Here is a 14,874-nt window from a genome sequence, read left to right as displayed (position 1 = left end):
CTCGCTCCGTCTGCAGCTTTTCCTCATAACCTCGAGCTGCATCCCAAGAAAGCCGCTATCCGCGCGCCCGACTCTTCACATTAAAATCTGCACGCGATCCTCAACGCCTGGAGCCGCCATTTTTGCGCGAATTTCGAGGCGTTTGGGGGCCAAATGGGGCAAAATTGCTCCGTTTTGACACCAACTATAAAAAATCTTGAGACTGTACTTTAGGTTTCGCGATGGCGGCGAAGGACGTAAAGTTTTGCAGCGCGAACCGGCGAGGGATTGCGTTTTAAAGGGCTGGGAAGGGACAGAATAGAAAGCTGAAAGGGGGGTAAAGTGAGCTTTGTAATATGGTAGTTTGCATTATATCAGTTTTTATGTTTATATCAGTTGTTATATCAGTTATTTTATGGAGCGGTGAGGAAATTACAGTTGAAGATTGTGAGTTGAGTGAGTTGAGTACTGGAAGTTGTTAGAAATACGGGAAAAGTATTCTTATCGGCGTGCTTATTTTCCGAAAATTAGTGCATTGGAATACTTAATTTTGGGATTTTTAATAAAAACTATCTTGTTAAAACTCAATTTCTCGTTTATGATAATGCTTGATAATTAAAGTTGCTGGCTTAGAAAATAAGGAGTTTGTCTTCGTCGGTCACAGTCATGAAAGGCAAACTCATAGTAAAGAAGAATCATACGAATAAAGTCATTCCTGCTCGTGCTAGGTACAGCGAGGGCGGTCCTTTCACGGTATTCAGAACCTAGATTTTGAATGTCGCAACATGTCCCGTGCATGTCGACCTGAGTGAAGCGCTCCGTCACTTCTTCTTGCTGTGCCTGGCGCGCCGGACGGTCTTCACGACCTGCACGATGCCCATCACGGTCATGACCACGCATGCCGCGATGAAGGCGCCGCCGACCAGGAAGGTGGCGAGGTGCTGGCCGGTGTAGTCGAAGTTGCTGGTGCGGCGCGTGACGACGACGAGCCCCGACGGCATGAAGAAGTAGGCGGGGTCCTCGCTGTCGAACATCACGTTCGCGTACACGTTGCCCTTGCTCTCGGCGAGCATCTGCTTGTTGGCGTAGCAGTAGCCGCGCTGTGTCGGTGCCAGGGCGTCGCAGTCGATGCAGTACTGGTCGTTCCGGCGGGAGAGTTGGATGGACTGCTGCACGTAGAACTTCGGCAGGGAGAAGTTCTCGTCGGTCTCCAGGTTCATGAACTGGAAGGTGAGCATCGTCTGCACGACGGCGTCCTCGGGCAGCACCGAGCCGCAGACGTCCAGGTTGCCGCCCGTGATGAGCTGCACGCACAGCTGGCTGCCGCCGCGCTGCATGACGGCGGACTTCCAGCAGGATGGGACCTCGTAGAGGCGCACCTCCTCGCCGAAGACGAAGGCGTTGCCGTTGTAGAAGAGCGTGTCGTACACGAAGGCCGCCTGCGTCTGCGTCGCCCGCTGGTGGAAGCGCGCGCACGCCTCCTGCTCGGCCATCGAGCCCTGCGTGCAGGTGAAGCGGCGCACCTTGGTGTGGGCCTCGTAGCTTCTCGAGACGACGGTGGTCTGCAGGCTCAGCACCTCGCCGTCCAGGACGCCCGTGAGCCGCAGCACGTACGAGGTGAAGGTCTGCTTGTTGTAGAGGTCGAGCAGCTTCGTGTCGAAGTCGGGGTGGTTCTCGACGCGGGTGAGGAAGGCGCCGTCCCAGAGCCCCAGCACGACGTAGTTGGGGTGGTAGAAGGAAAGATCTGCGCCGAGGCTGCTGAGGTCCAGACCGCGCAGGCTGACGGTCCCCACCGTGTGCGTGAAGGTGACCGCGAGGACGCCCTGCTGCGCCACGAACGAGATCGTCGCCGTCGGGAGCGCCTCCTGCCGGAAGCCCTGCAGCACCGCCTCGTCCACGGTGATGGTGAACACCTTGGCAGTTTTAGTAGCGTACGAGCTCGCGAAGTCCGCATGCTTCATGGCGATCACGGTGCCCATGAGGTTCAGGTTCACCTGCGTGAGATCGTTCAGCACCAGCGTGGTGTCTGTGGCATCCTTTATCGTCTCGATCTGCTGCGAGCACAGCCCCGTCGGGGTCACGGTGAGGTTCAGCGACGTCGCGTTCACCTCCAGCGTGGAGTCCACCGCGTAGCACTGGTCCAGCGCGGACTTCTGCTCGTCGAACACGAAGATGTGCGTCTGCGTGATCTCGGAGTAGGAGAACAGCGTCAGCACCGCGAAGGTCTCCGTGTCGAAGGTGGCCGCCAGCGTGAACACGATCTCGGTGGTGTTCGCGTACGAGAAGTCCGTTAGCACCCTGGAGAGGATGGGGACCTTGTCGTTCTTCAGCATCAGCTGCGCCTCGATGCCGCGGGGGAGCGCGAAGCACGCCGGGTTGAGCGTCGGGCGCAGCGCCACCGTGATCTGGTTGATGTTGCGGTTGTAGGTCATCGCGGTGTCGTCCGTGTAGCAGTTCTCGCGCACGGTCTGGTACGCGTTGAACGTCTGGTTTATGTTCACCGCCAGCAGAAACAGCATTTGGAGTGAAAATGTATATAATAATATATTATTTATATTAATATTTACAAATTTGGAAAGATTATTATTATTATACATTATATAAAATTAATCCCATTTCAAATCTGAGCTCCCCAAATTTGAACGAAATCGCTGCATTCTGCCCCAAATTTCGCCTAAAACACCAATTCCTGCCATCTGAAGTCTTCCACGCCGCTAACAAACCTGCGCTACCTACCCAAATCTGACGCCAAAAATCACTAAAAACATGCAAAATCCTTACTATTTTACATTTATTACTCGTCAAGTAGAATAAAACAATTATATATTATTATTATTATACTCTAATATACACATTCGCACCAAATTCTAAATTTTAAAATGTCGTTCAAAGTGGCTGATATTCCCTACTCGTTCAAAGTTGTGCACAAGCAGAGCCAGCACGCGACCTACGTCAGGAAGGAGTCGGTCGCCAAAAACCTGCGCCTCGACCCGCCGAAGGAGGACAAGTTCTCCGATCTGCTCATCCTGCAGGGCACGCACGCGCTCACCGCGCCGCGCCGAATTGAGAGTTTCAACCATAATAATACCGCGGATTTCGACGCGATAATGCTTCCGAAGCGTGGGCAGAATTTCCCGGAAAACGCCGTATTCGGCTCGCTTTCCGACGCTAAAAGCCCAGACTCGCTGATGCTGACGGCTGATCTAAAGAACACATACAAAAAGCAGAAGGACATCGTCGAACGGCTCAATTTGAAGATAAATTCGCCAGAGCTGTCGCGGGATACTCTGTCTAACACCGATGAGCTTATTTACATCGAAAATGCCAGTTTTATAGAGAATCAGGGCGATAAGGAAGCGGCGAATAAGTTTATTATTAGCGCAAAATAAGAGATGCGGCCGGGCGAAGTTTTGGGGGTTTAAGCGCCTAAGCGTTCGGGTCAGCAGGTTTTGCAAAAGCAAGAAAATGGAGTTTCGCAGTAAAGCAAAATGATAGCTAATACTTTTGATTATTCTGTTAATAGGAATGTCAGCTACGGTGGAGGCGACCAGCAGGCTATCCGTGAGAGCGTTTCTACGAAGTAGTTTAATGAAACTAAAAAGTACTTTAGCGGTACAATAAATTAGAATCCAGACCCTTCCCTAGAGCATTAGCTTACTAGAAAATTATGCTAGGACGAATTTACAAATCTTCATAATCCTAGCAAATGCAAGGCTTTGCCTTTTACTCAGGCAAGAAGAGGTAATAGGACAAATTCGTTTGCCACTATAAGTTCATAATAAGATATAATTGGGGTCAGGTAAACATCTTTTAACTAAACTTAGAAGAAACATTTTAATGAATCTATAAGGTTAAATACTCAAAATTAAGGAGATTAAAGTTTTACGAAAAAACTTTGCTAAGAAGAATTTACTACTTTAAATAATCCAAACAATACAAAAGTTATACCTTTTACCATATAGTAGTAACCAAATATACAAACTTAAAAGAGTATTTCATCTATGAAGCACTCAATTGTTTTAGATTAAATTATGAAACCATATCAAATATCCCCAAAATAAAAAATGATTAATTCGAGAATACAATAAATTGAAAACAAACTCAACTTATCTAGGACGTCAAATCATACATTTAATGAGTAAAAAGTGAAAGAATTGAAGAATAGCATTTTCAATGATATTTAACAGCATAAATAAAAATATGTGTAAGGATAGAAGGCCCATTCTTTCAAAGCACGAAAATTTGACTATTATGAGCCGAATTAAATAATTACTAGCAAGCTTTTGATAGATGATCAACCTGCTGTTTAGTTAAGATTAAAAAAGTAAACTAATAAACGAGATTTTAATGCTAAAATGATTGAAAGTTAGTAAACTGAGTATTTGGAAGGAAGTATAGCTTAACTAATGGCGAGTTAGCATAATAATTGGTTTGAGTTTATCTGAAAGTGATGTAAATTAATCGATTATTAAATTTTGATATTAATTTTATTATATAATTTATAAACATATAATGTAAATTTTAATATAAATAAAATATTTATGCATATATTATAATAATATTAATACCAACTAAAATGTCAGACTTTGGAAGTGACGATTAGGATTATACCGTTAGTTAAATTAACGAGGAATAGCCAGCAGAAGATATAAAATAGTAAGTTGTATTAACAGACGATATCACTACTGAACCTATTGAACAAACTCCGGCTGAAAACTCTGATGATACTACAGTAAATGTTCAACTTGGTTCAGAAAATTAGATGGGAGAAGAAATAAATTAAAGTAACAATCTTAATTTTATAGATTTTGGATCTCCTCTTTAAAAAGACCCTAATGATGAAACAATTGACTCAGATGACATTGCCTAACATTCTAAACGACTATAATAGTCTCATAATACTAACGATCTTAGCGATCTTATTGATACTAAAATGTAAAAATTAGAGATAGAAAATTTCATAAATACTGATGTCTAGGCTAACATAATTTAAGATTCAAATCAAGTCTTAAATTAAGACTAATATTATTAAGAAGATATTATTAATGAAAATCATGATGAGGAGCAAGTATCCGAGCAGAAGTCCGAGGATGACGTACCAGAGCAGAAGTCCGAGGATGACGTACCAGAGCAGAAGTCCGAAGTTGACGTACCGGAGCAGAAGTCCGAGGATGACGTACCCGAGCAGAAGTCCGATGTTGACGTACCCGAGCAGAAGTCCGAAGTTGACGTACCAGAGCAGAAGTCCGAGGATCACGTACCCGAGCAGAAGTCCGAAGTTGACGTACCAGAGCAGAAGTCCGAGGATCACGTACCCGAGCAGAAGTCCGAAGTTGACGTACCCGAGCAGAAGTCCGAGGATGACGTACCCGAGCAGAAGTCCGAGGATCACGTACCCGAGCAGAAGTCCGAGGATCACGTACCCGAGCAGAAGTCCGAGCAGAAGTCCGAGGATGACGTACCAGAGCAGAAGTCCGATGTTGACGTACCAGAGCAGAAGTCCGAGGATGACGTACCCGAGCAGAAGTCCGAGGATGACGTACCAGAGCAGAAGTCCGAGGAGGAAGTACCAGAGCAGAAGTCCGAAGTTGACGTACCAGAGCAGAAGTCCGAGGATGACGTACCGGAGCAGAAGTCCGATGTTGACGTACCCGAGCAGAAGTCCGAGGATCACGTACCCGAGCAGAAGTCCGAAGTTGACGTACCAGAGCAGAAGTCCGAAGTTGACGTACCAGAGCAGAAGTCCGAGCAGAAGTCCGAAGTTGACGTACCAGAGCAGAAGTCCGAGGATCACGTACCCGAGCAGAAGTCCGAAGTTGACGTACCCGAGCAGAAGTCCGAGCAGAAGTCCGAAGTTGACGTACCAGAGCAGAAGTCCGAGGATCACGTACCCGAGCAGAAGTCCGAAGTTGACGTACCCGAGCAGAAGTCCGAAGTTGACGTACCCGAGCAGAAGTCCGAGCAGAAGTCCGAGGATGACGTACCCGAGCAGAAGTCCGAGGATGACGTACCAGAGCAGAAGTCCGAGGAGGAAGTACCAGAGCAGAAGTCCGAAGTTGACGTACCAGAGCAGAAGTCCGAGGATGACGTACCGGAGCAGAAGTCCGATGTTGACGTACCAGAGCAGAAGTCCGAGGAGGAAGTACCCGAGCAGAAGTCCGATGTTGACGTACCCGAGCAGAAGTCCGATGTTGACGTACCCGAGCAGAAGTCCGAGGATCACGTACCCGAGCAGAAGTCCGAAGTTGACGTACCCGAGCAGAAGTCCGAGCAGAAGTCCGAAGTTGACGTACCCGAGCAGAAGTCCGAGGATCACGTACCCGAGCAGAAGTCCGAAGTTGACGTACCCGAGCAGAAGTCCGAGCAGAAGCCCGATGTTGACGTACCCGAGCAGAAGTCCGAGGATCACGTACCCGAGCAGAAGTCCGATGTTGACGTACCCGAGCAGAAGTCCGAAGTTGACGTACCCGAGCAGAAGTCCGAGGATCACGTACCAGAGCAGAAGCCCGAAGTTGACGTACCCGAGCAGAAGTCCGAGGATCACGTACCCGAGCAGAAGTCCGAAGTTGACGTACCAGAGCAGAAGTCCGAGCAGAAGTCCGAAGTTGACGTACCCGAGCAGAAGTCCGAGCAGAAGTCCGAAGTTGACGTACCCGAGCAGAAGTCCGAGGATCACGTACCCGAGCAGAAGTCCGAAGTTGACGTACCAGAGCAGAAGTCCGAGCAGAAGCCCGATGTTGACGTACCCGAGCAGAAGTCCGAAGTTGACGTACCAGAGCAGAAGTCCGAGCAGAAGTCCGAAGTTGACGTACCCGAGCAGAAGTCCGAGCAGAAGTCCGAAGTTGACGTACCAGAGCAGAAGTCCGAGCAGAAGCCCGATGTTGACGTACCCGAGCAGAAGTCCGAAGTTGACGTACCCGAGCAGAAGTCCGAGCAGAAGTCCGAAGTTGACGTACCCGAGCAGAAGTCCGAGGATCACGTACCCGAGCAGAAGTCCGAAGTTGACGTACCAGAGCAGAAGTCCGAGCAGAAGTCCGATGTTGACGTACCCGAGCAGAAGTCCGAAGTTGACGTACCCGAGCAGAAGTCCGAGGATCACGTACCCGAGCAGAACTCAAGTAACTAGCCCATAAAAGACTACCAAAATGACATCGAAACTCTTGCTGAGTTTGACCTTGAGGGGATAAATTAAATCCAAGAACCTGATAATTTCTAACCAGAAACACTCGACGAATCTAATGAAATACTGACTCTTTCAACTGCAAACAATGACAGAATGCTAGAATTCGACTAAATTAATGAACAGCTCGCATAGTCAATAATGCATTCCCAAACGCTTATTGCATCACAAACAGACTCGCGCCTTTAAATGTTCCTGGAAGAACAACAAAGATAACTTTAGCATGTTCAAAATTTCATTAAATTGCATGCAGAGAGAGAACTTCAATTGAACAGAGATTTGGAAGATTTGAATTTGTAAAATCAAGATTTGCTTGAAATTAAATAAAATCAAGGAGCAAAAATTCAAATTCAAAATGAATAAATAGAAATTTTTGAAAGTAAAATTTTACAACTTACAGAATATATTTTATAACTTGAGAGAAAGTGTCAAAATGTTGCTAGGCTAGAAGTTTTGGCGGCAGAATAATCGAAATAAATTTACGATTTGAAGGATTAGCAGGTTCAAAATGACTACTAGGCAGTAAATTCGTCACTTTTAGACGAAATTAGATATCTTAAAAATCAACTTTTGCAGTTGAAAGAGTAAAACTCATAACTTTAAATGTCAATTGGTGAGGATTAAAACACCAATATCAATTCAAATTCAGTTTTCCATTCCTCATTGCATGCGTCTATGCACTAACGAAATTTAGAAGGTAAAAGCTAGCTGCTGAAGAATGCAAACTTAGAGCTTATTTTGAAAAGGGACGAGTTAGAAAATGAGAATTCTGAGCTCAGATTGTCTAGCGAAAAAGTTTAAGAGCAGCTAGTGACGTTAAAAGTAGCATGTGGATTTTTGGTCGTATGTCTGTTCGCTGTTGTTTTCGTTAAGTGAAGCTATTTTAACAAGTCTATTTTTGTTTTTAGTTTTAATAATGGTTTCAGTTATACTATAATAAAATAGTAAAAAATATACTATCCATTCCAAATGGTTCTGCTAGCGTTGGCGGTGAACATAAACCAGACGTTCAACGCGTACCAGACCGTGCGCGAGAACTGCTACACGGACGACACCGCGATGACCTACAACCGCAACATCAACCAGATCACGGTGGCGCTGCGCCCGACGCTCGACCCGGCGTGCTTCGCGCTCCCCCGCGGCATCGAGGCGCAGCTGATGCTGAAGAACGACAAGGTCCCCATCCTCTCCAGGGTGCTAACGGACTTCTCGTACGCGAACACCACCGAGATCGTGTTCACGCTGGCGGCCACCTTCGACACGGAGACCTTCGCGGTGCTGACGCTGTTCTCCTACTCCGAGATCACGCAGACGCACATCTTCGTGTTCGACGAGCAGAAGTCCGCGCTGGACCAGTGCTACGCGGTGGACTCCACGCTGGAGGTGAACGCGACGTCGCTGAACCTCACCGTGACCCCGACGGGGCTGTGCTCGCAGCAGATCGAGACGATAAAGGATGCCACAGACACCACGCTGGTGCTGAACGAGCTCACGCAGGTGAACCTGAACCTCATGGGCACCGTGATCGCCATGAAGCATGCGGACTTCGCGAGCTCGTACGCTACTAAAACTGCCAAGGTGTTCACCATCACCGTGGACGAGGTGGTGCTGCAGGGCTTCCGGCAGGAGGCGCTCCCGACGGCGACGATCTCGTTCGTGGCGCAGCAGGGCGTCCTCGCGGTCACCTTCACGCACACGGTGGGGACCGTCAGCCTGCGCGGTCTGGACCTCAGCAGCCTCGGCGCAGATCTTTCCTTCTACCACCCCAACTACGTCGTGCTGGGGCTCTGGGACGGCGCCTTCCTCACCCGCGTCGAGAACCACCCCGACTTCGACACGAAGCTGCTCGACCTCTACAACAAGCAGACCTTCACCTCGTACGTGCTGCGGCTCACGGGCGTCCTGGACGGCGAGGTGCTGAGCCTGCAGACCACCGTCGTCTCGAGAAGCTACGAGGCCCACACCAAGGTGCGCCGCTTCACCTGCACGCAGGGCTCGATGGCCGAGCAGGAGGCGTGCGCGCGCTTCCACCAGCGGGCGACGCAGACGCAGGCGGCCTTCGTGTACGACACGCTCTTCTACAACGGCAACGCCTTCGTCTTCGGCGAGGAGGTGCGCCTCTACGAGGTCCCATCCTGCTGGAAGTCCGCCGTCATGCAGCGCGGCGGCAGCCAGCTGTGCGTGCAGCTCATCACGGGCGGCAACCTGGACGTCTGCGGCTCGGTGCTGCCCGAGGACGCCGTCGTGCAGACGATGCTCACCTTCCAGTTCATGAACCTGGAGACCGACGAGAACTTCTCCCTGCCGAAGTTCTACGTGCAGCAGTCCATCCAGCTCTCCCGCCGGAACGACCAGTACTGCATCGACTGCGACGCCCTGGCACCGACACAGCGCGGCTACTGCTACGCCAACAAGCAGATGCTCGCCGAGAGCAAGGGCAACGTGTACGTGAACGTGATGTTCGACAGCGAGGACCCCGCCTACTTCTTCATGCCGTCGGGGCTCATCGTCGTCACGCGCCGCACCAGCAACTTCGACTACACCGGCCAGCACCTCGCCACCTTCCTGGTCGGCGGCGCCTTCATCGCGGCATGCGTGGTCATGACCGTGATGGGCATCGTGCAGGTCGTGAAGACCGTCCGGCGCGCCAGGCACAGCAAGAAGAAGTGACGGAGCGCTTCACTCAGATCGGCAGGCACGGTTCATCCTCAGCTTCAGCTATTGTGCATGCTGAAGTATCGCAGACCAGCTGAACGTTGGCATCTGTTGTGGGATGGGTACGCTGTGGCGTACAGCATGAAATCATAGTGACTAGTATAATAATGATCTACTTATGATATAATATTTATAATTAGGTATTAACCTTCCACTTTCTATCAAATCCAAAAAATGTCTAATTTAGCTTATGACCCTAAACGCATAATTGAGGCATGTCCCTATACATCTTCATTCTACTCATATCTTGGCATGGCTATTGGCGTTTCGTTCTCCGGATTAGGATCTGCCTTTGGTACAGCTAAGGCTGGTAAGGGTGTCGTTGCTGCGGGTGTAATGAAGCCTGCACAGGCTATGAAAAATACTCTCCCAGTTATCATGGCAGGTGTTCTTGGTATCTATGGTCTTATCATAGCCATTGTTATCAATACTTCTATTGGTAAATATTAAAATTCTACTCAGGTGCCTCTGTTTATTTCCTTTGCCCATTTGGCTGCTGGTATTTGTACTGGTGTAGCCGCTTTATCAGCCGGTATAGCTATTGGTATTGCTGGAAATGCTGGTGCTCGTGCTTCTGCAAGGAACAGCAAATTATTTGTTGTAATGCTTTTGATTCTAGTTTTTGGTGAAGCCTTAGCTCTGTATGGTCTTATTATTGGTTTGATTTTAAGCTTCAAAGATGTTACTTGCCCTAATAGATCATGATGATTGAGATTTTATATTCATTTGTATACTTTAACATTTATTTTACAAATATTTTTATATAACATGTTTATTTAGTCATATTTTTTTAATTTTTATTTTTAAAATATTACATACTATTGTGTTTTTAATGAGCTTGATTTACAAAATGGCCTTCTATCATAACAATCTACTACCTAACTGCAAGTATATAATAAAAATGAAACTTTACTAAGATAATTTGCCAATTTACTCATACATTAATTAATCATTTTTTCTAGCCAAATTGAATGAATTTGGTAAACTAAAAATAAATTATTTACAAATATATGATATAATTTTGTGCAATTATTATTTCTAATAACAAAATTTTCCTGCATATTTCATATATTAAAAAGTAATTTTTTCTATGTGAATATGTTTTATATATTATACGAAACTATTGTATGATAAAATATTACATAATGAGATTATATTTTCAGATTTTGCCATAAAATTTTATACGTATCGAATAATTTATGATTTATATTCATATATTTCAAATAAATGTTATAATACTTGATTCAATAGAGTCCAAATAAATTATAAACAACAACAAATCACTCAAATATTTCTATTTATATTAATAAAACTGCCAAGTTTAATCTCCTGAAAATGCGGAACCACAAATGGGAGGCCAGCGAGAAGGCGACGCTCATGTACGCGGTGCAGGCCCACGGGCTGCAGTGGCGGGACATCCAGGGCGCGTACTTCCCGGCGCTGTCGCAGGCGCAGGTGAAGTTCAAGTACTACTACCTGAAGCGGCAGCAGGACAACAAGCCCAACCGCTGCGACGACATGCGCGGCTTCGTGGTGGACGGTGCCGCAGAGAAGCGGCAGCCCTGCAGGAAGGGGGCGCTGCTGAGCGAGCTGCTCCGGATCATGGGCGCCGAGTGAGAGGAGTTGGGTTGGCACGAGCGGCGAAGGGCTGCACTCGCCGTAGATTCCTCGGAGTGCCTCCCGAGGAGCCGGCTGGCCACAGCACCTCTGGCGCCAGCCTGCGCAGAGGGGCACCCGGCTCTGCAGGAGGCTCCACCGCCGTGGGCTCTGCGCCTTTCCGGCAGCGAGCGCCCGAGTATGGCCGCTGGCCAGGGGCGTATATCTCGGAAAGGGGAAGTTGCAGAGGCAAGCTCTCCCGCCCCGGCTAGGTTCTGCGCGGAACGGCGCCGCAGCCGGCCCGCTAGCACCGGACTGCAGCGGTGCAGTCCGCTGCACCACCTTGCTCTGGTAGACCAGGGGCATTTTCGTGCGAAGATAAGGGGAGTATAGCATTATATTATTCGCATAATCGCAATTGCCTGAAGATGGAGTCGGGTTTTCTAAGAGTGATGGGCTGGTGCCGCCCTGCACTGCCCTGGTAGCGATGCCCATGGCGCCACAGGTACCTATCCTCTAGCCGTCTCTGGGCTGTGCGCACCGCTGCTTCTCGTCCGGCCGGCCTGCCTGCCTGACTTTGCGGCGGCGTGGAGTATGCTGATACTTGCAAGTCGTCACTGACGGCAGTCCCCCGCCCCGCTTGAGGCTGGTGGAAATTTACCCTCCACTCGGTTGGCCATCCTCCCTGGCCCCCACTCGGCCGAGATCCGTCTCCACGCCACGGCTGGAGATCCTGTGCCATATGGCCGCTGCCGGAAGGGTTGTGCTTCATCCGCGGCGAGTGTCCGACCTCCGCTATAAACTTGGAAACATGAGTGGCGCGTACCGGACTCTACCGACGCAGCCTCTGCCGGGACGTGAGTACGGCGTTGGTGGCCGGAGCAGCGGAAGCGGGGTATGACATGCTTCAGTGCCGCCCGCCCGCCGGCAGGAGTTCTTACATAGCGCCCTTCCCCGCAAGCGGCCTGGCTGGGTAGCTCCACACACCGCAGCGAACCGTGCATCTTGGGGCGAGCCAAGCCCTTGCTGGTAAAATGCGGTAGCCACCACCCACAATGGCGTGCATCGGGCCGCCGCGCATGCTCTGATATCGAAATTCCTATCCACATGCAGTCTGGCAGCGCGAGGTATCTACGCCATGGACGACAGCGAGGGCTGCTCGCGCGGCTGGGGCTTCTGGGGCAGGCCCGCTCCTGTGGGTTAGTATTTGTGTTCGCAGCTGCAGTATCCGGGCAATTTGGTGCTGCGGCAACGCCCCCGGGAAGCCGGCATGCGGGATCCGGCGGGCGTGGTATACGGGCGCCCAGTACCGCGGCCCTTCGCGAGAAGTGGCGAGCAGCGCGCACCCGCTCCGCAGATGCCTCTCCCCTGAATCCCTGCCCTGCTACGGCTGCCTGCCCATGGGTCTTGGCCTGGATGGCGCTAGCGGTCTTGCCCACAAAAGATTCACTCAGCCCAGTCCGCCGGGTGCTGCGCCTTGAGCAGGAGCTCCATTCCGATCCCCACTGCGGTCGCGATGCAGATGCCGAAGTTGGTCACCATGCCGGAGAAGCTGAGTGCGAAGCTCCGCTCCCCCTTGAGGGGGTTGCGCTTCTGCATCCACCAAATCGTGTTTGAGTAGCAGAAGCCAGAGCAAATCCCGATGAAAGGGACGAAAATGAGCATCACCCATATGGAGTAGATAAAGCGGTATACCGATTGGAGCGCGAACAGCACAAACAGCCCCCACCCCGAGAGCGAGAACAGCGGGAGGGTCCAGTAGGGCACCGAGAAGAGCGTGGTAGTGGAGCGGGCGATCAGCACGCCCCCTTGCAGGAAGAACGCGGCGAACTTGTAGTAGATCTTCTCGTCCCCGTGGAAGATCATTGTGGGGTTGATTCCGGCCGTTATCGAGTACTGGCAAATGAAAATGAGCAGCAGCGAGAGATATGCCATCCAGTTTCGGGCCACCGTTTGAAGCTTCGATTTTACGGAATGGTCTTCTAGAGCCTCTACCTCAGCAGTGTTATCATCCAGCGCGACCGCAGAGGATATTGATGTATTGTTAGTAACAGCGCCTGATTCAACCTCCTCATTGTCCAGCTGCGCCTTTATGCAGGGTTTGAGAGTAGTCATCCAAAGTGCAAGGTTTAGAACCAATGGTAGGAAAGCAAACGAGTACAGAATTATCTCGAACCTGATATGCAGCACGGAAGTGAGCAACGCATAAAATCCCGATCCCAAAAGACCAGCTAGGCCAGTTCCCACACAGTACATGGCCGAGCAGTCAGGTAGGAAGCTACCTGAGTATGCTAGGAAAGGTCCTTCGCCAGATGACTAAATTGAGAAGAATATGACTCCCACTAGGCCCGCCCACGTTCCAAATGTAGTTGATAACCCTGCTAGAATATATCCTATGCTACCGATAATAGACAGTATGGGGGCAATATACTTAATATTTAAATACTAATGTATCATAGGATAGATGCACGAAATGAAGAATGCAGGGAATATATCGCAAAATAATAAGATTCCCTTAGGAAACGATTTTCCTACTAGGTCTAATGCAGCTGAAATACCAACCACATAACCAAAATTATTCATTGTTCCGATTATTATGAAAGCAATTCGCGTTAGAATATGTTCATGGACTACTTTAGGTTTAGCTTCAGTTTTATCCTTATCCATTTGATGGAGTGGGAGAAGTAAAATAGTACATTATATGATGGCTTAGATGTTTAGTTGATTTTTAAATCTATACTTAGTTGTATTATTTTTTTTAATTCCTTATATATTAATGTTTGAATGTGAAATTAATATAAATTAATACAATGAGATAGAAATATTTATAGTAATCGCTAGGATATATGCTAAAAGCTATAATTTATAGACTGTAAAAATCATATTGTATCTTTTCAGTATTTCAAACTTTATACTGGCAGAATCAGTGACAGCAGAAAATCAATTTAAAGATAGTAGCGTACCGCCAATTGGGTATTACTATATCTTGAAATGATCATTTACCAGAAATGCGGGTATATTTTCAAAATCATTAATTATATTACCCTATATATATTTTTGAGACATAATATAATATATAATATAGGATTATTTATTAAAAGAAACTAATTTCAATAACATAAGATGAATGAACGTACCTACTACTCTACATTTGTAGGCATAGACTATATTGAGTTCAGGTATTTGAATAATCCACTAAATTCACCATATAACGCGTTCATAGAACGACTGGCTCCCAGCTTTAGAACATATCATTGACTAATCTGTATTATAAATTTCTGTAATGCAAACTCTATATAAATAAATATTCCTAATATCACACTGATTTCAGATGTCTGCCTTACCATATTGTTACGCGGCTGTCCGTAGTTTATTTCCCATTTTGATTAGTGCCCAAATCATAT

The 14,874-nt window shown here is 48.2% G+C and overlaps 8 protein-coding genes across 8 annotated transcripts; 5 read left to right on the top strand and 3 right to left on the bottom strand. All coding sequences in view use genetic code 6, as the record gives it.

Moving 5' to 3' along the window:
- Positions 1 to 800: 800 nt before the first annotated feature.
- Positions 801 to 2,498, bottom strand: SS50377_21538 (uncharacterized protein; the record flags this gene model as incomplete). The annotated part of the gene is made up of 1 exon (XM_067905457.1): positions 801 to 2,498. One exon carries the CDS (start codon positions 2,496 to 2,498, stop codon positions 801 to 803), a length of 1,698 nt encoding a protein of 565 aa, XP_067766774.1.
- A 360-nt stretch (positions 2,499 to 2,858) lies between these two features.
- On the top strand, positions 2,859 to 4,424 carry SS50377_21537 (uncharacterized protein; the record flags this gene model as incomplete). Its single annotated transcript, XM_067905456.1, has 1 exon — positions 2,859 to 4,424. The coding sequence occupies one exon, from the start codon at positions 2,859 to 2,861 to the stop codon at positions 4,422 to 4,424; it is 1,566 nt and encodes a 521-aa protein (XP_067766773.1).
- Positions 4,425 to 4,555: 131 nt separating this feature from the next.
- Positions 4,556 to 8,035, top strand: SS50377_21536 (Central repeat-containing protein; the record flags this gene model as incomplete). Its single annotated transcript, XM_067905455.1, has 1 exon — positions 4,556 to 8,035. One exon carries the CDS (start codon positions 4,556 to 4,558, stop codon positions 8,033 to 8,035), a length of 3,480 nt encoding a protein of 1,159 aa, XP_067766772.1.
- A 93-nt stretch (positions 8,036 to 8,128) lies between these two features.
- On the top strand, positions 8,129 to 9,829 carry SS50377_21535 (uncharacterized protein; the record flags this gene model as incomplete). The annotated part of the gene is made up of 1 exon (XM_067905454.1): positions 8,129 to 9,829. The coding sequence occupies one exon, from the start codon at positions 8,129 to 8,131 to the stop codon at positions 9,827 to 9,829; it is 1,701 nt and encodes a 566-aa protein (XP_067766771.1).
- Positions 9,830 to 10,048: 219 nt separating this feature from the next.
- SS50377_21534 (V-type proton ATPase proteolipid subunit) lies at positions 10,049 to 10,579 on the top strand (the record flags this gene model as incomplete). The annotated part of the gene is made up of 1 exon (XM_067905453.1): positions 10,049 to 10,579. One exon carries the CDS (start codon positions 10,049 to 10,051, stop codon positions 10,577 to 10,579), a length of 531 nt encoding a protein of 176 aa, XP_067766770.1.
- A 630-nt stretch (positions 10,580 to 11,209) lies between these two features.
- SS50377_21533 (uncharacterized protein) lies at positions 11,210 to 11,491 on the top strand (the record flags this gene model as incomplete). The annotated part of the gene is made up of 1 exon (XM_067905452.1): positions 11,210 to 11,491. The coding sequence occupies one exon, from the start codon at positions 11,210 to 11,212 to the stop codon at positions 11,489 to 11,491; it is 282 nt and encodes a 93-aa protein (XP_067766769.1).
- An 886-nt stretch (positions 11,492 to 12,377) lies between these two features.
- SS50377_21532 (uncharacterized protein) lies at positions 12,378 to 12,872 on the bottom strand (the record flags this gene model as incomplete). The annotated part of the gene is made up of 1 exon (XM_067905451.1): positions 12,378 to 12,872. The coding sequence occupies one exon, from the start codon at positions 12,870 to 12,872 to the stop codon at positions 12,378 to 12,380; it is 495 nt and encodes a 164-aa protein (XP_067766768.1).
- Positions 12,873 to 12,916: 44 nt separating this feature from the next.
- On the bottom strand, positions 12,917 to 14,137 carry SS50377_21531 (CLN3 protein; the record flags this gene model as incomplete). The annotated part of the gene is made up of 1 exon (XM_067905450.1): positions 12,917 to 14,137. The coding sequence occupies one exon, from the start codon at positions 14,135 to 14,137 to the stop codon at positions 12,917 to 12,919; it is 1,221 nt and encodes a 406-aa protein (XP_067766767.1).
- Between the last annotated feature and the right edge of the window lie 737 nt (positions 14,138 to 14,874).

The sequence above is a fragment of the Spironucleus salmonicida genome, chromosome 2 (assembly GCF_000497125.1).
Source record: "Spironucleus salmonicida strain ATCC 50377 chromosome 2, whole genome shotgun sequence".
Taxonomy (NCBI): Eukaryota; Fornicata; order Diplomonadida; family Hexamitidae; genus Spironucleus; species Spironucleus salmonicida.
Note: the sequence above shows the minus strand (reverse complement) of the source record. Positions and strands in the feature narration are given on the sequence as shown.